This window comes from Neopsephotus bourkii, unplaced genomic scaffold (assembly GCF_033783945.1).
Source record: "Neopsephotus bourkii isolate Nb327-2 ecotype Australia unplaced genomic scaffold, CSIRO-AGI_Nbou_v1 NB_450, whole genome shotgun sequence".
NCBI lineage: Eukaryota > Metazoa > Chordata > Aves > Psittaciformes > Psittacidae > Neopsephotus > Neopsephotus bourkii.
The window spans coordinates 494307-521299 of record NW_026900952.1 but is presented as its reverse complement, the minus strand read 5'-3'; the positions used below and the strand labels follow the sequence as shown (position 1 = coordinate 521299).

At 39.4% G+C, this 26993-nt stretch overlaps 1 protein-coding gene across 11 annotated transcripts in view; it reads right to left on the bottom strand.

Moving 5' to 3' along the window:
- Positions 1-831: 831 nt before the first annotated feature.
- The window catches only part of NCKAP5 (NCK associated protein 5), a 496578-nt gene continuing 470416 nt past the window's right edge, over positions 832-26993 (bottom strand). For all 11 annotated transcript variants that reach the window (XM_061349572.1, XM_061349575.1, XM_061349574.1 and 8 more), the window contains one exon: positions 832-2452. In XM_061349572.1, the coding sequence (XP_061205556.1) occupies positions 2180-2452 (273 nt within the window). In that variant the 3' untranslated portion in view covers positions 832-2179. The remainder of the gene's footprint in view (positions 2453-26993) is intronic.

Sequence of the window (26993 nt, the reverse complement as noted above, 5' to 3'; positions counted from 1 at the left end):
GCCCGCTGACACCGGGAGGGGCTGAGGGAGCGCCCGACCCTAGCTGCGACCGGCGCCGTTTTCTCCCTTAGGCCCCCTGAGAGGGGATTCAACCGCAAGCAGAGGGAAGCGGCCGCGGCGGCCGCGTACGTGTCGGTGCGGACCCCGCTGCCTCCCCCGCGCACACCCGCCCGGGCTGGCGCTCGGCACCGGCTCCCCGCCGCTCGCTGCCCATGGGCGCTGAGAGGCCCGCCGCGGCCGTCTGTACCGGGGCGCGTCGGCACCGCTCCGGCGGAGGGCGCGAGCGGAGGGGAGCCGTTGGCGGGTCGCGCTGAGCCGGAGGAGGCCGGTGGCAGGTCTCGGCTGACGCCGCCCGTGCTGAGGGGAGGTGAAGTAGGGCAGGGGCAGGCCGGAGTGTGCGGCAGGGTCCCCCCTGCAGGAGCGGCCTTTCGCGGCCTGTTTTGCTCCAGCCCGAGGGGTGACTGGCCTCCCCTCGTCGGCTAACCACGGTGTCCTGGTGTCACAGCCTCTTCTGCCAGCGAAGAGCCTGAATTAAACTGCTTTTTAATTCTGAATTCATCCGCATGAGTGAATCTTACCTGCACTCACATTGTTTGGGAGCAGGAAGGTTGGCTGAGCTGAACAGGGTACAGTCTGCACGCAGTCCCCTATGGATTCACTGTGTGGTGCCGATGCTCGTCCAGTGCACCCCCTCTCAGCTGTACCGACTGCATATATATTATATTCACTTAACCACAGAATCATGAAGTGGTTTGGGTTCAAAAGGAGCTTAAAGATCGTGTTTCATCTAGTCACACCAACCCCTTCCAAAATCCCCTCTTCAGGCACACATATGCAAGAGAAATTTTATTTATGAAAGGTGTCCCGATCAAAAATTCGTAAAAGTTTAAAAAGACAACGCAAGTTTATGGCAGAAATGACTTGAAATACAACAAATTGCACAAAATACCAACACTGATCGTACAGCTCTTCAAAGATAACAGGCATGTGCTAAAGAAACTGTAGAGTCTAGAAATATCCCAAATATGTCTAGTTTACGGACTGCTGTACAAAAAGCAGTTATAAATAATTCACATCTAGAAAAAATACACAGAACCTTTGAAATAGACTTTCCCTTACATATAAACAACCTTTGTAGAAAAAGCCAAACGCAGCCGATACAGGCCAATCCCCCTGCTCCTAGATATGTTTAAACTAGTATGGGTTAGCATCGACATCTTTTTGAAGTGTACCACAAACAGGAGTTGGGTTTCATATATTAAAAATAATCTTAACGCATACAATGTAATTACGACCAAACAGGGACTAGAAAACATCACACAGTATGGTACATTTCGTCACTTGATGGGAAATGAATACACAGGAGGTGGAAGTAGAGAAACTGTGTTGCAGTCGAAAGTGAAGGGCGGTTTATGCAGCTCTCATTCATACAAGACTCCCAGTGTGTCAGCAGTGAATTAGTCTGACCCTGATCTTTCAGTTATGTGTAATGATTGATGAAGTCAATACCAGCAGCATCAGGCCTTTTAATCTATTCATTTTCTTGTCATGTTAGAAGTCAAAACCCTCTCAAAATAAGACACCTGTTGTAAAATTGTAATAACCAAAATGCACATTTCCCTAGAACACCTTTATGGAATTGCACTAAAAATAAACAATAAAACATATTTTGTAAAAAGGAGGCCAAGAAAGGTCATTACAGACAATTTGGCAGACTCAGGTCTGTGGTAACACAGTGTTTCTACATACAGTTTAAAGACTAGAACAATTATAAATCTTTCTTAAAAAATCTACCAACTTTTCTTGTTATATTAACATCAGTTTCTTTAAGTTAGTAGTCTGCCATTACAGGAGCATAGCACCAATTTAATATTTATTGCTGTCATTTACCCCTACAAATATATTTTTCCGAAATACTTACAACTGTACAAATATTCACAAAAGTGCAAAATTCAGACTTTATTCTGTGTCACTGCTATGTTCAGTGTCGAGTCTCGCGCACCACGATGACTGCTGTCTTGCCTTTCTTATTGCTGTGTGGTGGGAAGCCACAACACCCTGCCGTGATCACAGCGATTCAGAGGGAGAATTTTCAACAGTCGCCTCTTCTCCCCCCCCCACTCCCCACTCGCCTTCAGCTGCGTTATGTGCTGCAGCCATAACCCACAGGGAAGTGTCTCTAGACATCGTTTGAGCCTTGGCTGGCGCAAGAGGAGAAGCTATCATATAGCGAATCGCTCAAGGATTCTAAATTGTCCACATCATGCCTTCCCGAGCTATTTAAGGAATCTTCTTCTTTCTTCCCATTTTCTTGTCCTTCAACCTTGTTCAGACAGTTCTTCTCTTTTTCTAATAAAAGTACGTTATTGCTGTTAAACTTATTGAGAGACTCCAGGGAAATTTTAGATAATCCATTCTGGGAATCTTCTGTTTCTTCAGTTTGCTTCAATTTCTGTAATAAGTGAGAGAAATATTAGAAACATATTTCTTATAAAGTTATCCTACTGTACACCATTAATTACCATCTTTCCCAAGTTCACAGGGTTAAAGGAAAAAGATTGTTAGATGCTTAAATAACTGTTATAATTAAATAGAATATTAACATCCATTTTAGGAGAAATCGTAGCTTTAATGATTCTGCTGAGACAAATAGGACTCCATTTACACAACAGTAAAGTGCTATTAATGTCTGAAGTAGCAGATCCTGGGTAAGTGGATGTTAAGCATCTCCAGCATCTGTACAGTAAGTTACATCTTCTCCTGGACAAATACTTTGGGAGGCTTGTTTGAATGGGTATTTGTTTGAGTTTGGAGTCTGCTAAAAAAACCAAGGCGCATAGATATGTTCAGAGGGGAAAACAGCATTTTTCATAAATTACAGACACAAATGAAATGTGCTAGAGAGCTACCTGACATTTCACATGGAGCAAGCCTATTGATTTCCACGGACCCAAACTCTCTCTAACCAACAAGAAAGAAACAAGACAGGAAATTACACTGAACAGGGCCAATCCCCACAGACCAGAATCAATCAGATACCAGCCAAGCCTACTTGGAGAAGTGTTGTAATTCTGCAGGAACACTGGACGATGCATTAGCACATTATATTAAAAATGCACAGTAGGATTATACAGAGTAATTTTATCCCTTTGGTTGCTACTGGTATTCTCAATCAGCAATCTGCCCAAGGATTAGTTAGAGAACTGCGCTGGGAGCGGTTCAATAAAAATGACCTGCTGTTCATACACAGGGTGTTTCGAAGTCTACCTAACTAACTCCTCTTACAGATAATATTATCACTGAAATATGAGATAACATTCAACATTTTACATTCAACATTCAACAGCCTCTCGGAGAGATAAGAGTCAAGAATTCTGAGATACGCTGTCAGAGTGCAAGCCATTCCTCATTTTTGGTATTACCGTCAGATAGCGAAGACTGAATCAGCGAAGTGCTGTCAATCCAAGACAATATTTTTGTTTAGATAGAAAATGAAATGGTATTTTAAGCACACAGAAAATACAGTGCACCCAGATGTATGGTTGATGTGGACCATTACATGTGCAGTTAAAAAGGGTTGTTAGAATTTTTGGAAGAATTCAAGTTCCAGGTAAGTCCAGTGATGTGCATGTTGTGCTGCTTATCCTCAGAAATCTTGTGCTAGAGGAAGACAAATCCCTACACAGTTTGATTGCTTGTTTTTATGGCTAGTTAAATAAAAATTGAAATGCCAGTCCAATGGCTGTTTATATTGTGATCTTGTCATATTTAATCAGCTAACAATGCCTGGATGAGGTTAGTATTTTTATCAAATGTTTCAAATGTTAAGCAAAGCAACAGGAGATGCTAAAGTCTTTATAAATGAAAATTTTCTGTTTGGTTCATTAATTAATCTTCAGTCTAAAAGTTTTTAGGAGACATTATGTTAGGTTCTGATTTTAGATGAAAAAACTCAGGACAGTTGAGGTCTTTAATATCTGTAATGAAAATGTTTCCTGAAAACACCTGGTAACAAAACAAAGACAAATTTAGGACCCTTTCATAGAAATTCTCCACAATTTCAGCTTAGAATGTTCCTCCCTTTGCCCTCCTTTAAAATACTATGCACTATTCCTGAAACAGTTGTTTCAGTTCTCTGTAGACCACATGAGAAAATTCACAGACATGACATCAATACCATGTGTATTAGCACTTTTTTGCTCTTCAGAGTATTAAACCTGAAATACTTTATTATATGACAGACTAAACGATTTTTCTTTGTGTATATTTTTCCCACTTCACGGGATTTTTTTTTAGATAAATTGAATATGGCTACTTAGCACAGACTTGGGTCTGCAAGAAGTCAATACTGGTGTTAGTAAGGTCTACAGTAAAACTTTCATTGATTCAAATGGAGCCAATTTCAACTATTGGGTAGGAGGAGCAGAGACATCTAGAGTATTTCCTGCACAGACCAGTCCAGATGATGAAGTATAGAAATATGAGCAGGATCTTTGGCTGGCTGAAGAATGGATTTAAGCCAGCGGACAGACTGCACTGAATTCAGCAGTATATTCCGCATATATGTAGTATCAATAATTGATTATACCGTTATAAGTACAACCTAGACTACAATCCTACTTTAATCACACCCTGGTTTCTCATTTAAGATAAGGCTAAGTTTGTAAAATATATTAGGAAACTGCAGGGAACAGAAGTATTCTCTACAAATTTTAAGCAAAATCATTGAATTGAATCAAATGAAACTGAAGTGAACAGAAACCTGTCAGTGAAGCCCACTGGCAAAAGGTACACAGAATATTGAACAGTACATCTATGATACATCAAGAATTAAAGAAAAAAACTAATTCTAAAAGTTGTTGCAGCAATATTTATTACTGAAATAGAAAAAAATCAGAAATAAGTTATGGATACTTCTTTGAAATACAGTTGTCCTTTCTAGATGTCTTCAATGCCCAGTTCCATCCTTTTGTGAAAAATAATACGTCTTTAACACATTGCTGCAATAGTATGCAAGTATACAAAAGTAATGCTCATGTGATGCGGACAGTAATACTTTCTCTTTTTTTCATTTGATGTAGGTGCAATGTACAATACATAATACAATACAAACTGTATTGTAATACAATACACTGGTTTAGGCCATTTATTGTTAATTTTATAGTCAGTTAAGAATGTGGGGTTACCTGGATGGGAATTCTGGTAGGGAATTAATATTCTAGAACTGTACTCAGATATCAGATGTACAATATGATCTTAGCTCATGATTTTGTTAGTATAGCTGCACTTAAATCTGTTGGAACAAGTCCAGGGGAGGGCCACAAGGATGATCAGGGGACTGGAACACTTCCCACATGAAGACAGGCTGAGAAAGTTCGGGCTGTTCACCCTGGAGAAGAGAAGGCTGCGTGGAGACCTCATAGCAGCCTTCCAGTATCTGAAAGGGGGGGCTATAGCAATGCTGGAGAGAGACTGTTAATTAGGGACTGTAGCGACAGGACAAGGGGTAACAGGTTAAAACTTAAACAGGGGAAGTTTAGATTGGATATAAGGAGGAAATCCTTTACTGTAAGGATGGTGAGGCACTGGAATGGGTTGCCCAAGGAAGTGGTGAATGTTCCATCCCTGGCAGTGTTTAAGGCCAGGCTGGACAGACCTTTGGGTGATATGGTTTAGTGTGAGGTGTCCCTGCCCATGGCAGGGGGGTTGGAACTCGATGATCTTAAGGTCCTTTCCAACCCTAACTATTCTATGATTCTATGATATCACATATGGAATAAAAATATATTTGTGGTTAGAGAGTTAAAATGTGATATTCTAGACCTTGACACACAGAAGAACACTCATTCACAGACTGAGCTCCATAAGTAAAAATAAAGAAAACTTTAAGCAGAGAAATTAATGTAAGAATCTACTTAACAAATAATTTTCTCCCACAGTGACAAAATTATGTACCTTCCTAGAACTGAAAGTTCATTAATAATTTCTTTAAACTTCATGTGTCAGGATAAATATTATCTGAATTCTTTAATTTTTTTTTCTCTGGTTACTCTAGATACAATTCAGAAAAAAAGACTAAAAACTATTTATTTAAATTTATCCTTAAGTGTCTTATTTTTCATGGCAGTCACAACAGCTGCTAGGTGAATCAAAAGACAAAACCAAAGAAACTATTATTAGAATTTGATTGATAAATTGTGTCTGTGGTTAAGTAATGCCTTTAGTTTTGTTCATGTACATTTGTTACTAACTTCAGCAGAGTCACAGATCTAACGAAGAACAAGGGTTTAGCCCAAAGACGTTAGTATTGTGCCTTTTAAAGTAATTAGTTCATTAATGCATTTGAGAGCCACACTAATGTGTATCAGTAGCTCTTCCTGCAGATTGGAACATTTGGCAGCAGATCAGATGGGTTTTATATGCTTGAGGACTGGGTGAGGTTTGATAATAATGTAAGAGTGCACCTAACCTCCAAGTCGTGGGTTCCAGTCTGATCTTTCCTGTATTAGTAGTGACTTTCTGCATAATAAACAGGTGGGTTTATCACCACAGGAAAAAAAAAAAAAAAAAAGGACTTGGTGGTGGTGTTCAGCATTGCTGGAAGAGCCAAGATGGAAACAACAGTATGTGCTTGCTCTCAGACAGGATTCGTCTTAGAAGTATACTCATAGCCATTTCAGGTGTTGCCTTTGCTGCTGATTATCCTGCTTCTGCTCTGTGAATAAAGAAAGTGTTAACTGTGTTCGGTGTGGTCAATATTAACTTAAGGGAAATGGTAAAAACATGTCACAGGTTTTGGTCTAAAGGAGAAAAAAAGGCACAGTGCAGAAAAGGCCTGTGATTTTCACAGTGCCTCTGTAAAAGCATTGGCCCATCATTGTAAAGCAGATCCATGAATAACTTGTTTTACTTATACTAACTATATTTTTGTGAAAATACATACTGTTATAGCCTTAGGGCACAGGAAGCATTTGTTGTTCTACTTTGTTGTAAGTGGAGAGCTTCTGACCACTGGAGTTTCTTAGTTAGTCAGTATGTGGTGCTTTATACCACCTGAGAGCAAGGACTATTCGTCAGAAGAAAAACTATCTGACAGAATATAGACATTCATCACGAGTCACATCACTTTGAAATAAATCCATGAGTCATGAATCAGAATAATGTTTCCTTGTTGGCAACATCCTAAAGGGAATAACTAAAACCCATTAGTGATATAATAAAATCTGGCATGTCACTTCAAGCACAGCAAATTATGAAAACACAACTAGCCTGCAGTTACACTGATACATTATAAATAGGTGTTATTTCTACATTAATACATCAAATTAGATTTTTTAAAAAACTTTAAAAAATGAGAGGTTACATGTGGGTAGAATGCATTTTCAGCACTGTGTGATCAAAGAGCAGTGACAACTGTATCTGTTGTGAATGGCAGAAGGGCTCTGCAGGTCTAATAGGAAGGAGCAGGGAAGGATGGGCTGGTTCACGGTACAGAGGACCACACAGCTGACATGCAGAAAGGGATGCAACAGCAATTCCAGTTTTTCTGTATGGTCACCCCTGATTGCCTGGAGGTCAGGCTATGCTTATAAGGCATGTCAGAGTCCAGAATTTGCAATGAGCCATTCTGCAGGATAAATATATTTTCCAGCTGTCTAAGTTTAGTTAACCAGCACTTTAAAGGGCTCAGAATCAAGTTACACACAAGAATAAAATGAACTTTGCTTATGTCTCTCATGCACTGGGCAATTTAGTTTTTAGATTAACACAAAAGCAGGAAGGGCATTGCTTCAAGTGAAGTATAACTGCAAAACACTATTGGATAAACCCAACTAAATTGCTATGAGAATTAAATATAGATCAACAGAATCAATACTTAATTGTATAACTCAAGGTCTTTCATTTCAGATCTGATCTCTAATGGGAGATACAAAGTATGTGCACTTTTTATTTTTTTAGTTATTATTTAAACTTTACTGTTAAGGAAAATGATTTTCTAGAGTTTTACCTTCTTAAAAACTATTCGGTACTTTGTCTGCATATGTTCAAGGGAAACTTGATCCCACAGTGCCACTGTTTCTTATTTTAAATTCAGAGTTTTACCGATTTAGATATCCTCTAGTCCTATAATTGCTTTGTACTTATGACACAATGGGTCTAAGTGGGATATGCAGTTGCAGCATTTCATAGGTTGCTCATATATAACCTGTTTAGTAGAACATTTTAGTATGTTCAAAGCTTCTTGTAAAATAGATACAGAGCAGTATTCTGATCAGACACATACCAGTGTAATCAGAAATAATTTCTCACTGTATTCAGTGGTGTTACACAGCCAGTTTGCAAGCAGAAAGGTGTAACATGAAAAGGGTTGGTTTTGAACAAGCAGAAAGGTGTAACATGAAAAGGGTTGGTTTTGAACTACCAAAGGTAGTAACTTTGTAATACCTAGGCAGGACAGAATGCAATGGTGGACTCTCAGTGGAAAGTGAGCACTCTCTAGATCTCATTTAACATCAGGTGGACAGGTAACACTCTGCAGTAAAAATAGTTGTAGTCACATCCAGGAAACTACAGAGGTGAAAGCTGTAACTGTGTGACCTTTGCTGTATTACAGCTGAGCTAAAAATGTGATGTTTGAACTTCTTTCTCTTTAAAGCATAACCTTAAATAATAAGATAAGCGCTGCTCTCCCTTGTCATAGGCTTTCATCTATTTTCTGGACTGGCAGTAAAATATTTTTTTAAATAATGAGCCCCTTTTCCTTTTTTCTATTTGAGCAGAAATCCCATGAATATTTTGCTGTAGCAGACAATGACATTCCCAAAGATGCACCATTAGTTTTTCAAAATAAACAGTAAGTGCCATTTTCTTTTCTCGGGGGGAAAAAAATACATTGATATGAATTATTTTTAAGTTCATTAGTCTGTTCAGCAGTTTATAGGAAGGCCATATATACCTAGGTACATGTCATCCACTTCTGGCATTATGGGTAATACAGTAATGACAACAGAACCAATGCTTGCCTACTGTATTTAAGAGTATAACAATCTACAAATATATTTTAGTATTGCAAGGACAGCATTTCTGAGGATCCTGAATTGTAAGTAAATTACCTTAGAGGAAATAAAGCTGATTAGCATGAACCGTGTATGCTTCATAGCTGCAGATCTGGACAAAACAGCCATTGCTTAATGAATAGGTGACTGAGCAATTGAGACTTACATTGTCTATTCCTTGAATTCTTATGTGGTTTAGGAGATAAAAGATAGTATAGTCAATTAAGCCTTATGCTTTCAGAAGCATAATTTTAATAAAATGATGAAATGACTTGGTACATTCAGGACTGTAATGCCAAAAATATCATCCTCATAATTTACAAAGTATATGATTATTTTGTTGATATGACTAGACTGTTTGACCTGAGTAGGTATATACCAACTCTTTTAGAAGTTTTCCTAATTAAATAAACTAGTATTTTCAGGCCCTAGTTTCAAGGTTTGGCAAATGTAGCTTTTTACCTTCAGCTCAGTTACGAACGGAATGCCACAAATGTGGTTGTTTTCTCATAGTGCCTCAGAATGGCCACCGGCTGCATTAACCGTGCATGGACAAAGTCTATTTAAAATGGAGTAAGAAAATACAGTTGTAAGTGGCAACATCTTGGAAAATGGTCACAATGCTCAATCAAGTGTGTTGAGGAGATTTATTAAAAAGGAAAGGAATTAAACACTGGTACTTTCCCCAGAAGGTAAAGCAGCACCTTACATTGGCAGAATCACCAGTTTTGTTTCTCGCAGAGGGAATCTACTCACTACAGGACATGCTTGCTGCAATCAGAGGTTCACCAGAAGGCATTAAGGAAGAAGTGTCCATGGTGAGAAAGGAAGCTGATACTCAGTTTTTAGAACCTGACAGACTGAAAATGAACAGGGCATGCATAGGATACACTTTTCAGAGACCCTTTAACTTGTAGAGGGAGTTAACTAACAAAATTGTTTCTAGTGACTGGAGAAAAAATCACAGTGAAAAAAAAACATACTGAAAGATAAGACTGCTGACAAAATTACTGAACTTAACCATCTGAAGTTCAGTACTATTTCTTGACAGAATTATATTGAAGGTTACAATGCCAGTGATAAGCTACTGAATGGCACTGGAACTGTGCAGTCCTAAGTAATTTCACCATTTCAGTCTTCATCAGATTGTATTTCACCATGCAGCATTTAAATATACAGAGGTTTGTCCTACTGAGTGAAAGTAGTTGTCCTTACCTTGATGGAAGTATGACTGATTATTTCAATAAAGAAGAGGCTTTATAAAAAAGGAGCTACAATTTTATCCTAGATTAGGGGTTTAGAGGACTTTTTTTTTTTTAATTGGTATACTTAGAACTGAATCAAGAAGGGGAAAAAAAGAAGATTTTTTAAATCTAAAAAAAAATACAGTCCTTAAAGAGACATATTTTATCCTACATTTTGACTGAAGCAAAAATTCCTCTCAAACTCAGTAAATGCAGGATCATACTCACACAACATACAATCTCACTGACATTTGCAGTAATCGGGGTCATTTTCTGTATGGCTGAACTATACCCAGACTACTGTTCCTAAGTATCAGCTGTGTTCTTACCCCTCTTCATCTTCCACCTTTGGCTTTTTTTTTATTTTGGTAATTACAAAGACACTTATCCTCTCACTCTCTAGTGATGTCTCAGTTCCTGGCCTGTAATGTCTGTATGTCAGTCACCCAGCATACTGATGGAAAACGGAATTGCACTTCAAGAATGTACTGCAAATGGTAATTTGTAGTGGGTAATGATTTTCCACACTAGTAATCCTCTCTTTGGAGCACCAGACTAGAATCACTTCAGGTTAACCTGTGACTATCCAAGGTACATCAGCTGACCTAAGGGCAAAAAGACAGAAGGAGATGATATACAAGGAGCAATGTTATGTAGCTGCACCAAGAGCAAATCAGCAGTATGAAGAAACCATGTAGAAATAACTCTCTGACCTATGAAAACTGGCTTGTATGCGCTAAGAGGGCTGCGCTGTCTACAGTCCTCTTGGTGCATGCAACACAAAGGATGTCTGCAGGGGCATTTGAAGAGTATGTATTTTTGCTGGAAGACTTGCAAAGGAAAGAAAGGGAATGTGCTTTCTTACAAGCTTTAAAGATGATTCATAGAGGTAATTTAAACATCAGAGTAAGCTCCACAGCAAATGGTGTTCTCATTTTTAGCCTCTGAGGAGGAAAGTTGGGAAGAGACAAAGAATCCAGATCCGTGAGTCTACCTTCTATGTGACTGCACATTTAGCTGCTATGGAGGGAGCCTCCATGTTTTGCATACACAGTGCACACACATCAGAATAATACCTTTTCCAAGCTCTCACCAAGCAGAAATACAGAGGTGATAATTCCCAGATTTGGAAGCAAGATCTTCTTTATTCTTAAAAAAAAAAATCTGAATAAGCAATCTTAAACCCCACTCCAAGAAAACAGTTTATTTTAGGAGCCTGAAGTAATTTTCCTTTCCACTCTGGATATGGATGTGGGGATGTGGATGGACAATCATGCCACATATTGCAGTGGTAGGGGCTCCTGGAAGCAGCAGAGGAGGAGGCTGTAGCCCAAGCTTCCTTCCCAGTAAACCTGTTGCAGCCTGAACTATGTGCATACTGTTTTCTGTCATTTCTGTGCAATGAGACTATGACAGTTCCTTTGCAATCAGAGAAGACTGGGACAGGATAGATGCAAATAATGATGCTGGTTACGTGACTGCACTTGCCACCTCTTCAGCTGACATTATGATCTGCACAGTTTTCAGTACTGATTCACACAAAGCATGAATTGCAGGATGGAAACCTCTGTGTAAGTTCATCTGCATCAAATCCTATGTAACGGTACATTTATTTACATGTACTTTCTAAATTTATGCAAACAATTTATCTTTGCTGTAGGGGAGAATATTTTGAGGGACAGAAGCACAACATGCACATGAATCTGAGGGGGAATTTCAGATAATTTCAGGCTGCAGAACCAAATTAAAGCAGAAGGATAAATCCTCTCGCAATTTTCAGTTCATTGCAGTACACCAAGTTGTATCAATAAACAGCCTATAGTATAAGTCAGCTTGAAAATAAATGCTATGAAGGATGTTCCATTTTATGTCCTTTGAATTCGATTAGTGATTAGTCTTGGTGGTTAAGCCACATGGGAACAGTAATCAAAGTTTCTCTACTGCGGTTCTGTAACAACTGGAAAACACTGTTGGCTCATGTCCTATGCCATGATGGGATAGTAACCTAAACTCTAATTAATCTATGAATGAATTATGGTTCTAGAAACGTACTATATTATAATCAATTTTAAGTGAGATCCTAACAGAAGATAAGATGAAGAAAAAGCTGTAAAATTACCAGAGGTTGATAAATTCTGTTTACTATGACTGATGATTTTTATGGAGGATAATTTTACAATCCATCAAATTTTTGTCAGTTCAAGAATCATGCTGCCAAACTTATGCAGTAAATTAATTTTTAAATTTACATACTTATTAAAAATCTTATTGAAAACAGCAGGAAGTAAGCCTTGCTTGAATAATAAAATAACTTGTTATTCTACTGGAAAGAAAACAAACAAACAAAACCCAACTAACTTTCTATTAAGATGATTTTACAGTAAGGCAGTAATTATAAACAGCTACATGAATTAGTTAACCAAACAATGTATTAAATAGCCAACCCCAAATTAATGAAGAATTAAAAAAACAAACCCCTGGAAGATAATAAATTAAAAAATGTAATTTAAAAGCTGAGAAATTCATGGCTGACTTTTGGATGTGCTTGAGGACATGTTAACTCAGGCCCATTGGCATGAGCTCCTGGATTCCCTGTGGAAGCATGGGGAGCTGCAGGTGTTTGCCTACGTGGCTTCCGCACTCAGAGTGCTGAAGAGGAAAGGAGTGTTACCAATCTTCTTGTGCACATGGCCACAAGAATGAGCCCAGTGTGATGTGCTGCTGGCTCAGAAAATCATTCTGTGACGCAAGTCTGTCTATTCTCACAAAAGTCCACTGCAAGGTGTTACAGGTGCACCCTAGGTACTCTTGCTAAAAGCTGAACATGAACCATAGAAACATCTGCTGAACAAGCAAATAAACAGAAACAAGAAAGGAGAAAAGACTGTATCAGCACCTGTGTGGCAGCAGGGCCAGGGCAGTGACTGTCCCCCTGTCCTGGGCACTGGTGAGGCTGCACCTCAAATCCTGTATTCAGTTCTGGGCCCTTCACAAGAGACAGGCGCTGCAGCGGGGCCAGAGAAGGGCAATGGAGCTGGTGCAGGGCCTGGAGCACAGGTGTGATGGGGAATGGCTGAGGGACCCGGGGGATTTAGTCTGGAGAAGAGAAGGCTCAGGCGGGACCATATTGCTCTCTACAACTGCCTGACAGGAGGTTGTAGCAAGGCAGGGGTCACTCTCTGATCCCAAGGAACAAGTGACAAGACAAGAGGATATGGCCTCAAGCTGCACCAGGGCAAGTTTAGACTGGAGATGAGGAACAATTCCTTCCCCAGAGGGTGCTCAGGCATTGGAACAGTCTGCCCGGGGCAGGGCTAGAGTCACCGTCCCTGCAAGTGTTCAAACACCGTGTAGACAAGGCCCTCAGTGCCATGGGTTAGTGGTGGCCTTGGCAGTGCTGGAGAATGGTCGGACTGGGTGATTTTAAAGGTCTTTTCCAACCTGGCTGGTTCTATGGTATATGCATATTTAAAGCATATCATATTATAAAACTACACACATGGTAGGAAGCGGCATATCACATGGAAAGCAATAACTACTTCCCCATCATTTACACATGGAAAGATGAAGAAGTGTGCTAAAATGGCAGCACTGGGAAGCATGGTGATATGACTTGAGGCAAGTAAGGCACCTCAGAGACCAGCCCAGCGGAGTTCTTGGCTGTGTCTACTTGCAAGGCCAAATTTCAATGTTACCAGTCAGTTACATTACAAAGATTTTTCTACTTCACCTTTGACGTGTTACTCCACGGCTGTGATTCCTGTACTGTCCATATGCCACAGACATGCTGCTGGTATCAATAAAGCAGTGGAGCCAGGCCTCATGTCCTCTTTGTTTCCTTCCCTGGTCTCTCCTTCCCAATTGCTGCAGTTTTCTTTGCCCACTACCACTGCTGGGACCAGCCATTCACACTCTTAAATACGTACTTTATGTATATCAAACAGGTAACCCATCCTGCCTGCATCCATGAGCAACAAGACTTGCATATTAGTAACAATTCAGCTTCCACCCTCAGCCCTCTCAGTTGTCTCATGAGAGATCAGAGCCAAGGAACAGGCCCTTTTATTTCATTTATTGATTATGGAGTACCTGGTGTATGTTCAAATACTGCATTATGCCTGCTCTCAGAGAATCCATAGGTTTCAGGGTGTCTGCCGCCATTACAAGGAGAAAGCACTATGCCTGTGCTAGAGGTGACAATACCAAGAACAGAAACAGGACAACATTGGATTTAATAATTTAATCAGTGGACTAAAATATATCTTGATGCAAATTAAAAAAAATAAAGACTATTGTAACTGATCTCATGTTTACCAGGGAACTCAAGAATACAGTCCTGGACTGTGGCTCGGTAACTATGTGAATTAATTCAAAAGCAAACAAAAGAGACAGGGCTACATGCAAGGAATAGGCAATTCACATCACAAATGCAGATTGTAGATGATAGTCCTTTGCCCAGCTCTAAAGGATGATCGAAAAGAAACATTGTGAATTAAGCAGAGTAATGCTGGGCAGCAAGATGACCATTGCTCAAGATGCATATGGAAGTTCCTAGAGCTGGGAGATTTATGAAGTGTTCAACTTGCCTCCTCACAAAATTAAATCGGTGATACACATCCCATTCTGATTAACACACATATCATTTGGCTGTGATCCAAGGAGAGTTTAAGTTAATTTATACGTTTAGATTTGTTTGCTTCATCTTTTAGACACAAGTACATCTGTTCCTGGTCATGAGAACCTCTATTCTGCTTTGTATTTCAGCCAGGCATACGGAACATCTCTCACTTGGATCTGGTAGGAGGCATTAGTGGTTGCAAATTTCTGTAAGGGTCACAGCCTTGAAACAGAAAGGGGTCAAGGACAAGTGTGCTGGACAGACTTTTGACTTTACATCTTTGCCTTTTCTGGGTACCAGCAAGGTTGAGGTTAAGCAGCTAACAAGATCCGGAAGGCTGATAAACATTTGTGCTGAGTCCACCTAAGCTATAAAAGTAGCTGCTTTGAATATGAGGTATTACTTTGACAAGGAGGCTTTTTCAGAGAAAGGAGACAGTGAAAACATATACTGGGAATCCCATTTCTCTGGGGTCTATATGGCTGTGAGGAAACCTTTGTTGGGAATGATCAAAGAAGGAATTTGGTGTGAGAAACCAGGACAAGCAGCTCCTGTTCTCACCGTGGAATTCCTCCAGTGACACAGTAATGCAGTATTTTTTGTACTCGTTTTGCTACAATTGGGTATAAAGAAATGTGTATGTGAAGTGCTAGCCAGCCACAGGAATGGATTTGTGGACAAAGGCTTTAGAAGATTTATTGACCTTAGCAAGACAGAAGTGTTATTGCAGTATTAATGCTGCAAACTCTTGTGAGGTACTAGTAATACAGAACATGTTCCTATGCCTAAAATACAGATTATAAGATTATTAATATAATAGGCCACTAGGAGGACTAAAATACAACTGGAATTCACACAGACACATGAAACTCATGTAAAACTAATATGCACTCATTTTCTGAATGACCAAGGGTGATACAAACAGGGTATCTGGATAAAAATACAGAATAAAGCCATTCCCAGGCCCCACTAGCAAATGAGTAATTTGAAAAGCATTGCTGAAAATGAAGTGGCATTTGACATTTACTGGAATACAGAAAAATTAAAATATTGTAAGTGTTGATTTCTTCCATATTTTAGATTATTCAGGATTCAGATATGTGTAAGTATGGATTAAAAATTTCCTCTGTGTACAGACACTGTTAGGAGCCTTGCACGGATAGCAGGACTGCTGAAGGCAGTAGGTGTAGTTCTGCTTATGGAAAACTCTTTGCAGGATCCAGGTGTGAATTTGCTTCTGACATTCTGAAAATTCCTCAGCAAAGGGATGATGTGTTTGTGGTTTTAGCCTTTGTAATGCAAGATCCCATCTTGGGTAAGAATGCTTGATGAGAATATTAAATGACAATGATTATTTGCTTAGCTTTGCTGTGGGGCCTTCAAAGCCCTCAAAGCAGCCTGCTAACAGTACTGGACTGAATTCTAAATGCAGCTGGAAGGTATTATTTATATACTTTATTTAAAAATGGTGAATTTAATAGCAAAAGAGGTTTAGCAATTTGGACAGTCAGCCAGAACCTCAGCCTGATCTCCAGCCCTCCACTCCAAACTGATAAGCTTTTTGTCACTATTGAATTTTTTATTTATTTTTTTTTCTTTGCAGGCAAAAAATTCTTCATGGAATGACAGAGGCCTGTACTGTTCTCTCTAGAGACCATCTGAAGTGCTCTTCAACATACAGGACATGGCATTTATCCAGTGTATGTGGTAGTTAATCAAATGTTTTGCACTGACTTCAGTAGACTTTGGATCAGACTCCTAATGCATTAGAGAGATAAATTATTTAACTTACTGAGTTCCCCTAGAAACAAAATATTGAGCTGCAAACAAAGCTAACAAACACCAAATGGGATACCATCTGCTGCAATGAGCAGAACATGACCAGTTTCCCCCATGCTTGAGATTCTTCCAAAATACAAGCTGACATAGGTTTGTTAAACTCCCAACTGTCTTACAAAATTGGCTTAGCACAGGTTAGCAAATGCTAATGCCACCAGCAACAGCAAGCCAGACTCTGATGTATCAATTTGAGTTCTCTATGATTTTATTTCTATTGGACTGCCTTGTGTAAAAGCTCAAGGGTTTTCTGCTATCCAGAGCATATAGAGATGCGTCTGTTCATGCCCTGTGTCATAGGGCTAGCGGACACTGAGTAGTTTCTGCCCCTGAGTAAATCTGAATGGTAATTATCTGTATAATGATGCATTCATAAATCTGTATTATTCTGTCTTTTGACATCCAGATGCTATGACTGACTGCCTTCTAAAGAGACAGGATATGGAGGCAAAGGAAGCTCTATCTCCCACAGGAATGACAGGAGATACCTGAAATCCCAAGTCCAGAGCATTCCCTACTTGGTATCAAAGTTTTTGGCTGTGCTGGAGAATATATGGGTTCCCAAACACTTTCACAGGGACAGAAGGACACTGCTAAGCTAAATGCAGTGTGTGATACTAGTAGATGACATCACTATTAGATCACTTTCCACTTAAAAAACATACTGAGCAACCAAATAGTTTTTATGTAATGTAAGGAAGAAAACTAACAGCATCTGCCTTGTAAAACATGACAAGAAGGTGTCTTCATACCTAAATTTCCTGCACAGACAGGCACTTCATCTTCTAGTATCGCCACTACAAGTGATAAAACTACCATGAGCAAACAGGACCTCTAAAGGCTATCTAGTCTTCAGCAGTTAAGCAGAAAGGCTACAGCTCTCCATATCATGCAGCTTTCAGATGGTGACTGCTGTTCTTTGGATAGCTCTGCTGCCTCTGTTTTCATCACTGCGCTATTAATGATGTCGTAATACAGATTCCATGATTTTATAATGGATTTTATTTATAGAAATGCTATATTATAAATGCTGAACTCTCTGATACCCTGGCTTGTTATAGTGGTTCTCAGAAACGTGGAAAGAAGTATGATGTTCCAGTAAGAGTAATAATAAAGATACCCTGTAAAATGATACAGATGGAAGTTTTATCATTTTTTAGTTGCTCATACACTAATGTTATGAAAAATACAATAAAGAAATGGGTTTAAAAATACAGGAAGTTTAATTATTACTTGATCTTGATGCTCTAGGACCAAATGGAAAAATACACATTATTTGGCCTTCCTTTTAACTCAGGGGAAAATGTCTGCTGATGTTCCATGACATTCCCCACAGAACCAATGTGCAGAAGTGGGATGCTACAGATCAAAATTCTGCCAGATAGAGAAAGAATATCTAAACCAATTTTTGAGCACCTATATAAATACCATGATTTTCACAGGATCCAAATATATGTATCTGTTGGAGACACCAGCAAAAGCTGCAGATTTCTAGCACCTTTGAAAACTGGGCAGCTGAAGTGTCTAAATACAAATTTAGGCACAGCCATTAGGAAATGAAGCTTGAAAAAAACTGTCCTATATTTTTAGTAATTAGGGGCCACAAACAAGACTCTCCAGTTAGGCTGTGTAGGGCAACATAATTCTTGCCACCATGATCAAGAAGCTGACTGCTCAGCTACTTCTATTCCTCAGTTTCAGACATTGTCTGAAAGGCTCTTACATTTCAAACCTGCTTTGCATCTTAGTACATGTGCTAACAAGTTTCCCAATCTGGTAACTTTTCTGCAGATACAGTCTCTTGGTAAAGTTTAGACGTTCCTGTTCTAAGACATATCATAGGCTATTACTGCATGGTTAACATTTTAATTTCATAATGCTCATCAGTATAATATATTCATATTTAATTTCTTCATTCCCACCCACTTCTGCTTTATTATTCATCCACCCAAATCCATCTGAGGTCTTTTTTTACGATATGCTTTACAGAGCATTCATTCAATAACCCAAGGATATGCGAGTATGTAATAAGACATCAGAAAAATAACTTTTAAATGTTTGGCAATTATTCAGATAATTATTCAAATAATCACTTGAGGTTTTATTTGCTGAGAATAACACTAGAGTAGTTAAGGGAAGTTCTGAAGGCTTTTTATAGTATGTAAAAGTCTTAGTGACCTCTATCAATGATCAAAGAATGCAGTAATGCAGAGAAGGTGGCACTAATGGAAATAGGGCTATCAGGATGTGTCTTGGTCATTGATGGATTGACAGGCAGTTCCAGCTGGGAGGACTCTCACATGTGCTATGAAAATTTATGTTACTTGTCTTAGCCTTTGTGAAAGGTAATTAGACATTTAAATTACATGGCTATATCTTACGAACTTCCCAAACTTCTCTGTGTCAGTTTTTTGCTGATAAGTCTGATAAATCCCATACTTGTTTCTTCCACCAAATACAAATATTACGTTCCATTAAAAGAATATGAATTATGCACAAGACCTGGAATTCATGTACCAGGGCCTAAAAATATAGTAAGAAATAAAATATTTCACATTGGGACTTGCTATAGAGTATTTTCAGTTTCTAAAAAATGTTTAACTGATATTTTTTTCTTAAGGATTTATACAATCTGTGCATCATATTGCAGAAAATCCAGTCTAATTTCTAATTTAAATAAAAGGTGATTTGCTTTTTGGAGATGAAAACAGCTTGTGGAACAAAGAATAAGCACCTGCAGATTATTTCAATGTGATTTTTGCTGATATTTGCCATAAAATGTGCCTTATTTTCAAAGACTATTTTGATTAGGATACTACTGTCTGTGTACATATGAAAACAAAAAGCAGAGCCTTAAAAAAGGAAAAGCTTGGTAACATATTTTCAGTATACGGCCACAAGTCCTGGTAGCACCAGCTGTGCAACTTACTTCTCATGTATTTTGCTCAGAACGGAACTCTCATACTAAAAGATCAGTCATTTCCTACCCTTCCCTATTGAGAAAGTTGGGGCTGTTCAGCCTGGAGTAGAGAAGGCTGCGTGGAGACCTCATAGCAGCCTTCCAGTATCTGAAGGGGACCTATAAGGATGCTGGGGATGGACTCTTCATTAGGGACTGTAGTGATAGGACAAGGGGTAATGGGTTAAAACTTAAACAGGAGAAGTTTAGATTGGCTATAAGGAGGAAATTCTTTCCTGTTAGGGTGGTGAGGCACTGGAATGGGTTGCCCAAGGAGGTTGTGAATGCTCCATCCCTGGCAGTGTTCAAGGCCAGGCTGGATGAGGCCTTGGGTGATGCGGTTTAGAGAGAGGTGTCCCTGCCCATGGCAGGGGGGTTGGAACTTGATGATCTTAAGGTCCTTTCCAACCCTAACTATTCTATGATTCTATGATTCTATGTTTGAGTGCTTTATGCAAAACATATCACTGCTATAGACAGGGAAGGCAAGTTTCAGCTGGAAAAAATAAATAAAAAAAAATCACAGTATTATTAATCTCATTTAACTCTGCGAATCACATGCTCCTCTTGGAGTCAAAATGTTTTTCAGCTTCAGAAAACAAAGCTCGCTGAGTACCTCTCTGCCCTACTGCTCTTATCTTGATTGCGTCAATCTAATGTTTATTGTATCCAATTTATTTTTTAGCTGTTTTTTTCATAGAATCATGGAATTTTTTATTACTAATATCATTTCTACCATTATAGCAATTCCACTATCTCACAAGCTTACTAATAGTTATCATTTGTTGCTGTTAATGTGCCTTGAATTCCATTTTGGCCTACAGTATTATTGTCATATTCCAGTTCAACACAGAGAGAAATGAAACCGAAAGTTTTATTTTCAAAGATGGAGGACTGAAGAGTGTCTGGCTACAAATGGCAACAACATTAAGTGCACTTTGGGCCATGCTGCAAATCACAGCAGCTCCATCTGTCAAACCTTTGAAAAATAGGCTCAGAACATTTTTCACTCAGGGAAATCACTAGCAAATGGTACTTCAATACATACTTTTGGTACTTATTAGACTAAAAGATCTGCCTACTTACAGCTAGGATCCACAGTGGCTGTTAAATCCTTACATAATCTTCAGTTATATAGTCAAATAGACACTATAATGGTCAGAGTGTATCTGCAAGGCACAGTGCAGTGTGATGGAAGGTATCGGTGAGCAAGCTGGGTGGGCTGGGACCAAATGCAGTGGGGTCTTATCAACACTGCTTATTGCAGCGACTCAGCCCTGCTGAGAAATGTCCCACAGTAACCAGGCCATAAAGGAGCTGTGCTAATACTGTGCCCAAGCAGGCTCACTGTGAATTAGCTCTGTATAGCTCCGTGTTGCTCTGGGCATTTGTATGTAAGCAGTTTTGGACCGTTCCTCTGGGGACTCCAGGAAATGAGCTGCACAACTCTGTGACATCTGGGACAGTGGGTAATGAGGTTATGCCACTCCTACATGCTGAAAAGACAAGGTTCTCTCTGTAATTTGAGATTACTTGCTGAGATGGTGGGATATGGGGTTTCTGCTCCAGTGAGCAAGATTTCCAACTCAAAAGGAGCCAAGTTCTTCCCTCCTTACAGCGCCAAAGGGGTTATATTCAGTGAGCACAACACTGCAGCTGTGGTCACAGGACAGCTCAGTGCGTTGCCTTAAATCAGAAAAGCTCACACATCTGCATTTGGCACTTGACAAACTACATGGGCACACTTCACTTGGTGCTGTGAGTTATCTGGGGATTTAGCGTTATATGACACTGTGCCATAGCCACCAGAACTGCACCTACATTCCAGTGATGTTTCAAGCCCTTTACTTTCCTCTTGTAGCTGCAGCTTTTCACTTCCTCCGCATCTTCTTTCAGACTCACATCCAAACTATTCTTCTGCTAGCCTTGCACACCATGTGTTTTAAATGCCACCCAGCCTGCTGTACTATGCCAAAGACTTTCTGTCCCTCACCAATATCCAAATACTCTTTTAAAACACTGTGTTAGAAGATACTTGAGTTAAATGTCGCCACCTACCCGTTCCCATAAATACACTAACCAAACATAAAATAGAACTTTTACACCAGCTGGAGGGCTACTTAGAATGGGATTTGGTGCACAATACTAAAACTACTGAGTCCATTAGTGCTAGAAGCAGAACCGCATCAGCAGATAACAGCTTCCATTTTTTTTTTAGGGTATGCTTTTTCTAAAGATATCCCTTGCATTACATTAAAAGCGCTACTTTCTCTGATAGACTCTGCCTTCAAAATGTTGTTTTGCCTTGCCACAGCCTTTTAAAAACTTTAAAAAGTTATGCAGAATGTTACCATCCTCCTTGCTGAGCCATTTTCCATTGCCTGACTTTTTACTAAAACTCTCAGCAGTGTAAGAAGCCTCAGTGTTTCACCTAGAAGGCACAGGGAGAGAAATGAGTCTCTGTATAACTGCAGCTTTTTATTGTTGCCAAGTTAGTTCCTCAGGCTAACTGTAAGAATGTTCTTCCACACTACACAACATTTCTTTTAAGTGATACACATCAAGTGAGACTTTGGTCCCAGGAGATTGCCTAGCAGTCTTCAAATTGTTTGTTTTGCTGTCTCTTCACTTTACTTTTGAGGGCAACTTTGACGGCGAGATACTAGAAACAATGGGACCTGATTAGGCATATAAGGCTTACCAGCAGGTCTAAGAATGTGAACTTGCCCTATGCAGGGGAAAAAAACAACCATGCAGAGATGTGGGACTTGTTGATGTCTGGAGAAATCATAGCTTATTTCTCATTTCACATTTCCCCATATGAGTTGAATCAGACTTGAGGCTAGTAAAAATATTTTTAATTCTGTACTACTCCCATGGGTGGTATGGTAAAATCTGTTTTCTTAGCAGAGCATGCTCCCGTGGTTTTTGTCACTTATGTTGTCAAATACTCCTATAAAATTCCCCTGACAATGGATCTTACATCAACTTGGGTAATTACTCAGACAGTCTTTACTATGATGGAACAAGTACTGCATCATTCATCTGAGAATCAAAAACCTTTGATTAAATACAAAGGAAGCCTCGCAGCTCCAAGCCTGTCAGTGGGTAAATTCTATTGAGACAATTTGACAAATGGAAACATGTAGCTTAAAGACCCCCATACATACCACATTTAGGGAATGGAGTGGGGGGGAGGAGGGGGAGGGGGAGTCAGAGCAGTTTGCTCTGCTTTTGAAATAGAGGTGCTGACTCCTAGATGGACATACACGTCTGCTGGGTAGTTTACCTTCCCTTTGTAATACTGTCCTTTACAAAACTGTTGCTGGATCTTTGATACACATCCTGTGCTAATGATGTGAGTTTTGGAGATCGAATACAAAAGCATAAATACAGTAAATGTTATTTTCAGTTTTTGTGACAGGGTGGATGAAAAGATATCAGATCCTGACTGTCTTAGAATGTCTGGTTCTAGGCTGGCATCAACTGATGTTTACATTAATAGACCACCTCCAAAAACATATGCAATGATTTGATGTGCTAATTCCTTACACAGAAGGAAAGCATTGATCTTAAAACACGAAAGACAGGTGAATGGGTCTGCAGACTTATTCCCCATCTAAAAGTTGTACAATGGCAGTATCTTCCTTAACATCTGGCATTCATCAAGGCTGGGAAAGGAAATAAAACTGATTCCCTCCTCGACTCATCACCTTCCTCTCTTTTAAGCAAGGCAAGGCAAATAGCAAGGAGAAGGTGAGGTTTCTGTGCTTGATACGCAGTAGACTGAATTACATAGAAATCCATAATCAACCAATTACTGGATTTGATCCAGCCCATCTAGGAACTTTCTATTATTGACAAGGGACACCTTGTATCTTCTATTACTTTCTAGTTTAATATTTTGTAGGAGTTGCTTCAAATTCTGTATTTGCAGTAACCCACACATTGTACAAGACAAGACAAGACCTAGGTCACCTAGAGCATTTACTGTTTTCTTGCTGGTTGTAACATGAGATAGGTATTGCAGTCCCAAGTTTACAGACAGTGAAACTGAGATCCTGAGACCAAACAAGTAGCCTGATACTTAGTGCTGCCCCAGCTGCAGGAACTCTCATTATTAAGAAAGTATAAGCAAGGTAATTATTTACTGCTCACTTGAGGGCACACTGAGGTGCAGTTTCACTCTCTAAAATACAAATGGTAGCTACAACAGCTACTTTTTACTAGTTCCCCACAGAGGAAAGCTTGGGGCAATGTTCATCTTGCTGACTTTGAGTTTAAAGTTTGGTATTCAGTACAAGCTAGTTGCATAGGCTCCCTTTTGCTTGTCAAGGCAAGAAAGCAAGTAGTTCCATAGGTCAATACACCTTCCTACTTTGAACTCTTAGGATGCAGCTCTTCCAACTGTTAGCTGGACTAAACTCATTCTCTTAGGTTTTTCCATATGTGGCAAGTGGAATCCTTCCTTCAACATATCTGAGAATGTTAAAAAGATTTAGTTCTCTGTGAAAGCAGAGTGTACACTGTCTCCCTGGAGCTACTTCAGACATTTAAATATGGAGAATGTCTTTTAAGAGGGGCTCCATTTTTAAGAGCCTAAGAATGTCTTTTAAGAAGGCTTTATTTAGGACCCTATGAGCTTCTCTCTTTCAGAGAGTAAGGCACCTCCAGAAAGTGACTCAGAGAACCCAAATCATGCACATAAACTTTGCGGCATGTTTTGCAAGATCTGCCTAATTACCTGAATGTTCCCGGTGTCCTGCTAATTCATACCCTAGCTCAAGACCTACTGATCTCTGTGAGAGATGAGACACAGAATGAGACACAGAAGCACCTCATGCCTGCCTTTTGTTTTCCCCTTATTCTTGTTTAGTGTAGCCTACAGAGGTGTCTAGACTGTTTTAATTATTGCTGCAATTCAGGAAGGCTGGAAGATCCTCTATACAATCAGCTGAGTGCTCTGGGATCCTTGAAGATGGCAAGTGCTGTGCAATTACCAAACTTTTTTATTCTTGCTTCTAGTCCTTCTGTGGATATTCCCTTCTGTTAATACAATGCATTAGAAGCCTTGTGAGCAAAATGAGTCAATCATATAGCATTAACTCCCAGTCAGCTTACTCAGCTGTAAAAAAACCTTGAGTTTATCTGGGAATGCCGCCACATCAGTCCCATTTCTAAGTGCAGCCAAACCAGCAGCAACTTCTCTAATTCTTCCTTTTCCTGTATTTGCCAGTGAGTTCTAATATACACTTGAATTGCAAGACACGGTGATTTGAGCATTTGATCTCCTTCATGAATCATCTCTACAACACATACAAACTCTGCTGTGTTGAATAAGACCGTAACTTCACATTGCACATACAATCTCTTTTGTTAAATGAGCCTCCTAGTTAAATTGTTGATGCAGTTAACATTGTAGCTGTGCCAGAAATGTCACATTTGTTACATATGTTATCATAACTGAGGGAAAACAAGGGGATTTAGATACCTGTGTTAGGCACCAGCCTCTTCCACAAAGTGTCTTTTCTTTAAAGTGCTCAAGTCACGCCTTGAAATACAAGCAAGCCTTGATGGTGACACAAATTGAGTAATACATAGGGACAAAGGAAAGCAAGAAGGGCTGTATTACAAAAAATAATTATGTGGTGGCTGGTTAAGAATAGAGAAGAAGATATATTTTTCATGATGCTTCAGGCTCATAAGGATGATTAAGTAATAAAATCTTTGACCATCTCAGTTACTTCTCCAAGGGAATAAAGAAGATGACAAGAAGTCCTGTATTAGTTCTCATTGTTCATAAACAATGGGCCTGGGTGAGGGAAATTTATCTTGTTTTCTGAATTCTTATGAGGAAAAAATAAACCACTGAGCTTTTAAAGTCTAAACAATAAGGTCATTGAAATGTGAAAGAATTTCTTCCTTGCAAAAATATGGTAGCAATCATGATGTCAGGAAACTGCTCAAGGCACAGCTACTGCTGCAAGGAAGAGGAACAGCTGTTTAATGCAGGCCTCACTGAAGCTGCACTGGACAGGTGTCTGCCATGGGCTGACTGCAGTGGACTTTAGATCAGGTGCTATGCATGTTTTACTAAATCAGAGAAGTTACTGTTCAATTAAAATAAATTTGATACACATAAAAATTACTGTTTCTTGGTCTGAAAATCTTACATGAGGCAAATACACCATGACTCTTTATTTAAGTGAAAGTTTTATGCCCATCATTCCATGCATCTTATCCCTTTCTTTGAAATTGTTGTTTGTTTTTTGTCCAAAATTCTGCAGTGAAATGATGACATTATTTCAGAATAAGTTTCCCAGGTCAAAATAAATGCAAAATAAAATTGGTCTCACTGCCAAATGAATTTAACCAGGATGCTTTTTAAGACTTGGCAGATAAGAAACTGGAACAATAAATATTTCCCCTTTCAACATGTAAAAGCCTTTTTTGCTTCCTCTAACTGCTCATGCAGTGTCCCTTTTTCACAGCAATTGCCCACTGGTTGTTTCCCTTCTGCAACTCCTCCCATGCAATACTTCTTTGCTGATAAAACTTGTTGTGTATATATGCTGGGGCAATGCTGGTGAATATGTTCAGTGAGGAGACAATTCCTAAGACAGTTAGTGGGTTAACCGAGCTTCCCACCAGAATGTCTCATTAAAGCACCCAGTCTGAAGCCACTATTGTACCAGTGATGTACAGTCCAATTTAGCTGAGCTGAGGAACTGATACAGCAGCCTGCTCTGTCGACAAGCAGAGTAAAATCCTCATTCTGCCCATCACAACAGTTTTTTTTTTCTTTTAGTTTTTAAAGGCTTCACACACTATTTGGGAATGAAATTCAAAGCGTGCAGCATCTCCTTTTTCAAAATGCCAAATAATCTCCATGAAAGCTTCATTTCCACTCCCCCACCAATTTCTGTTGGGTTTTTCTTTTCTTTTTTTTTTTTTTTTTTTCCAGTTCTTGGCCATAAGTGCCTCAGTTTTTGGTGTAATGTTCCAGATCACACAGTTCTAATTTAAACAGACTGTGGATCTCCTTGGGTTGGACAAATTACAGCTTAGAAAAATTTGCTGTGCTAGTTCAAATAAGAAGTTCAGGGCAGCCTGTTTTTCATGGTTACTGGCTCTCATTTGTCATTCTGAAAAGTTTAATACTAATAGGCAAATCTCTAGTGCTTTACTGAGCTTTCACTGTTCACCGAGAGGCAATGCTGTTTTGAGAGCTATTTCATATCCTCAAAGAGTAATCTCAAAAGCCCTCCAACACAATGCAT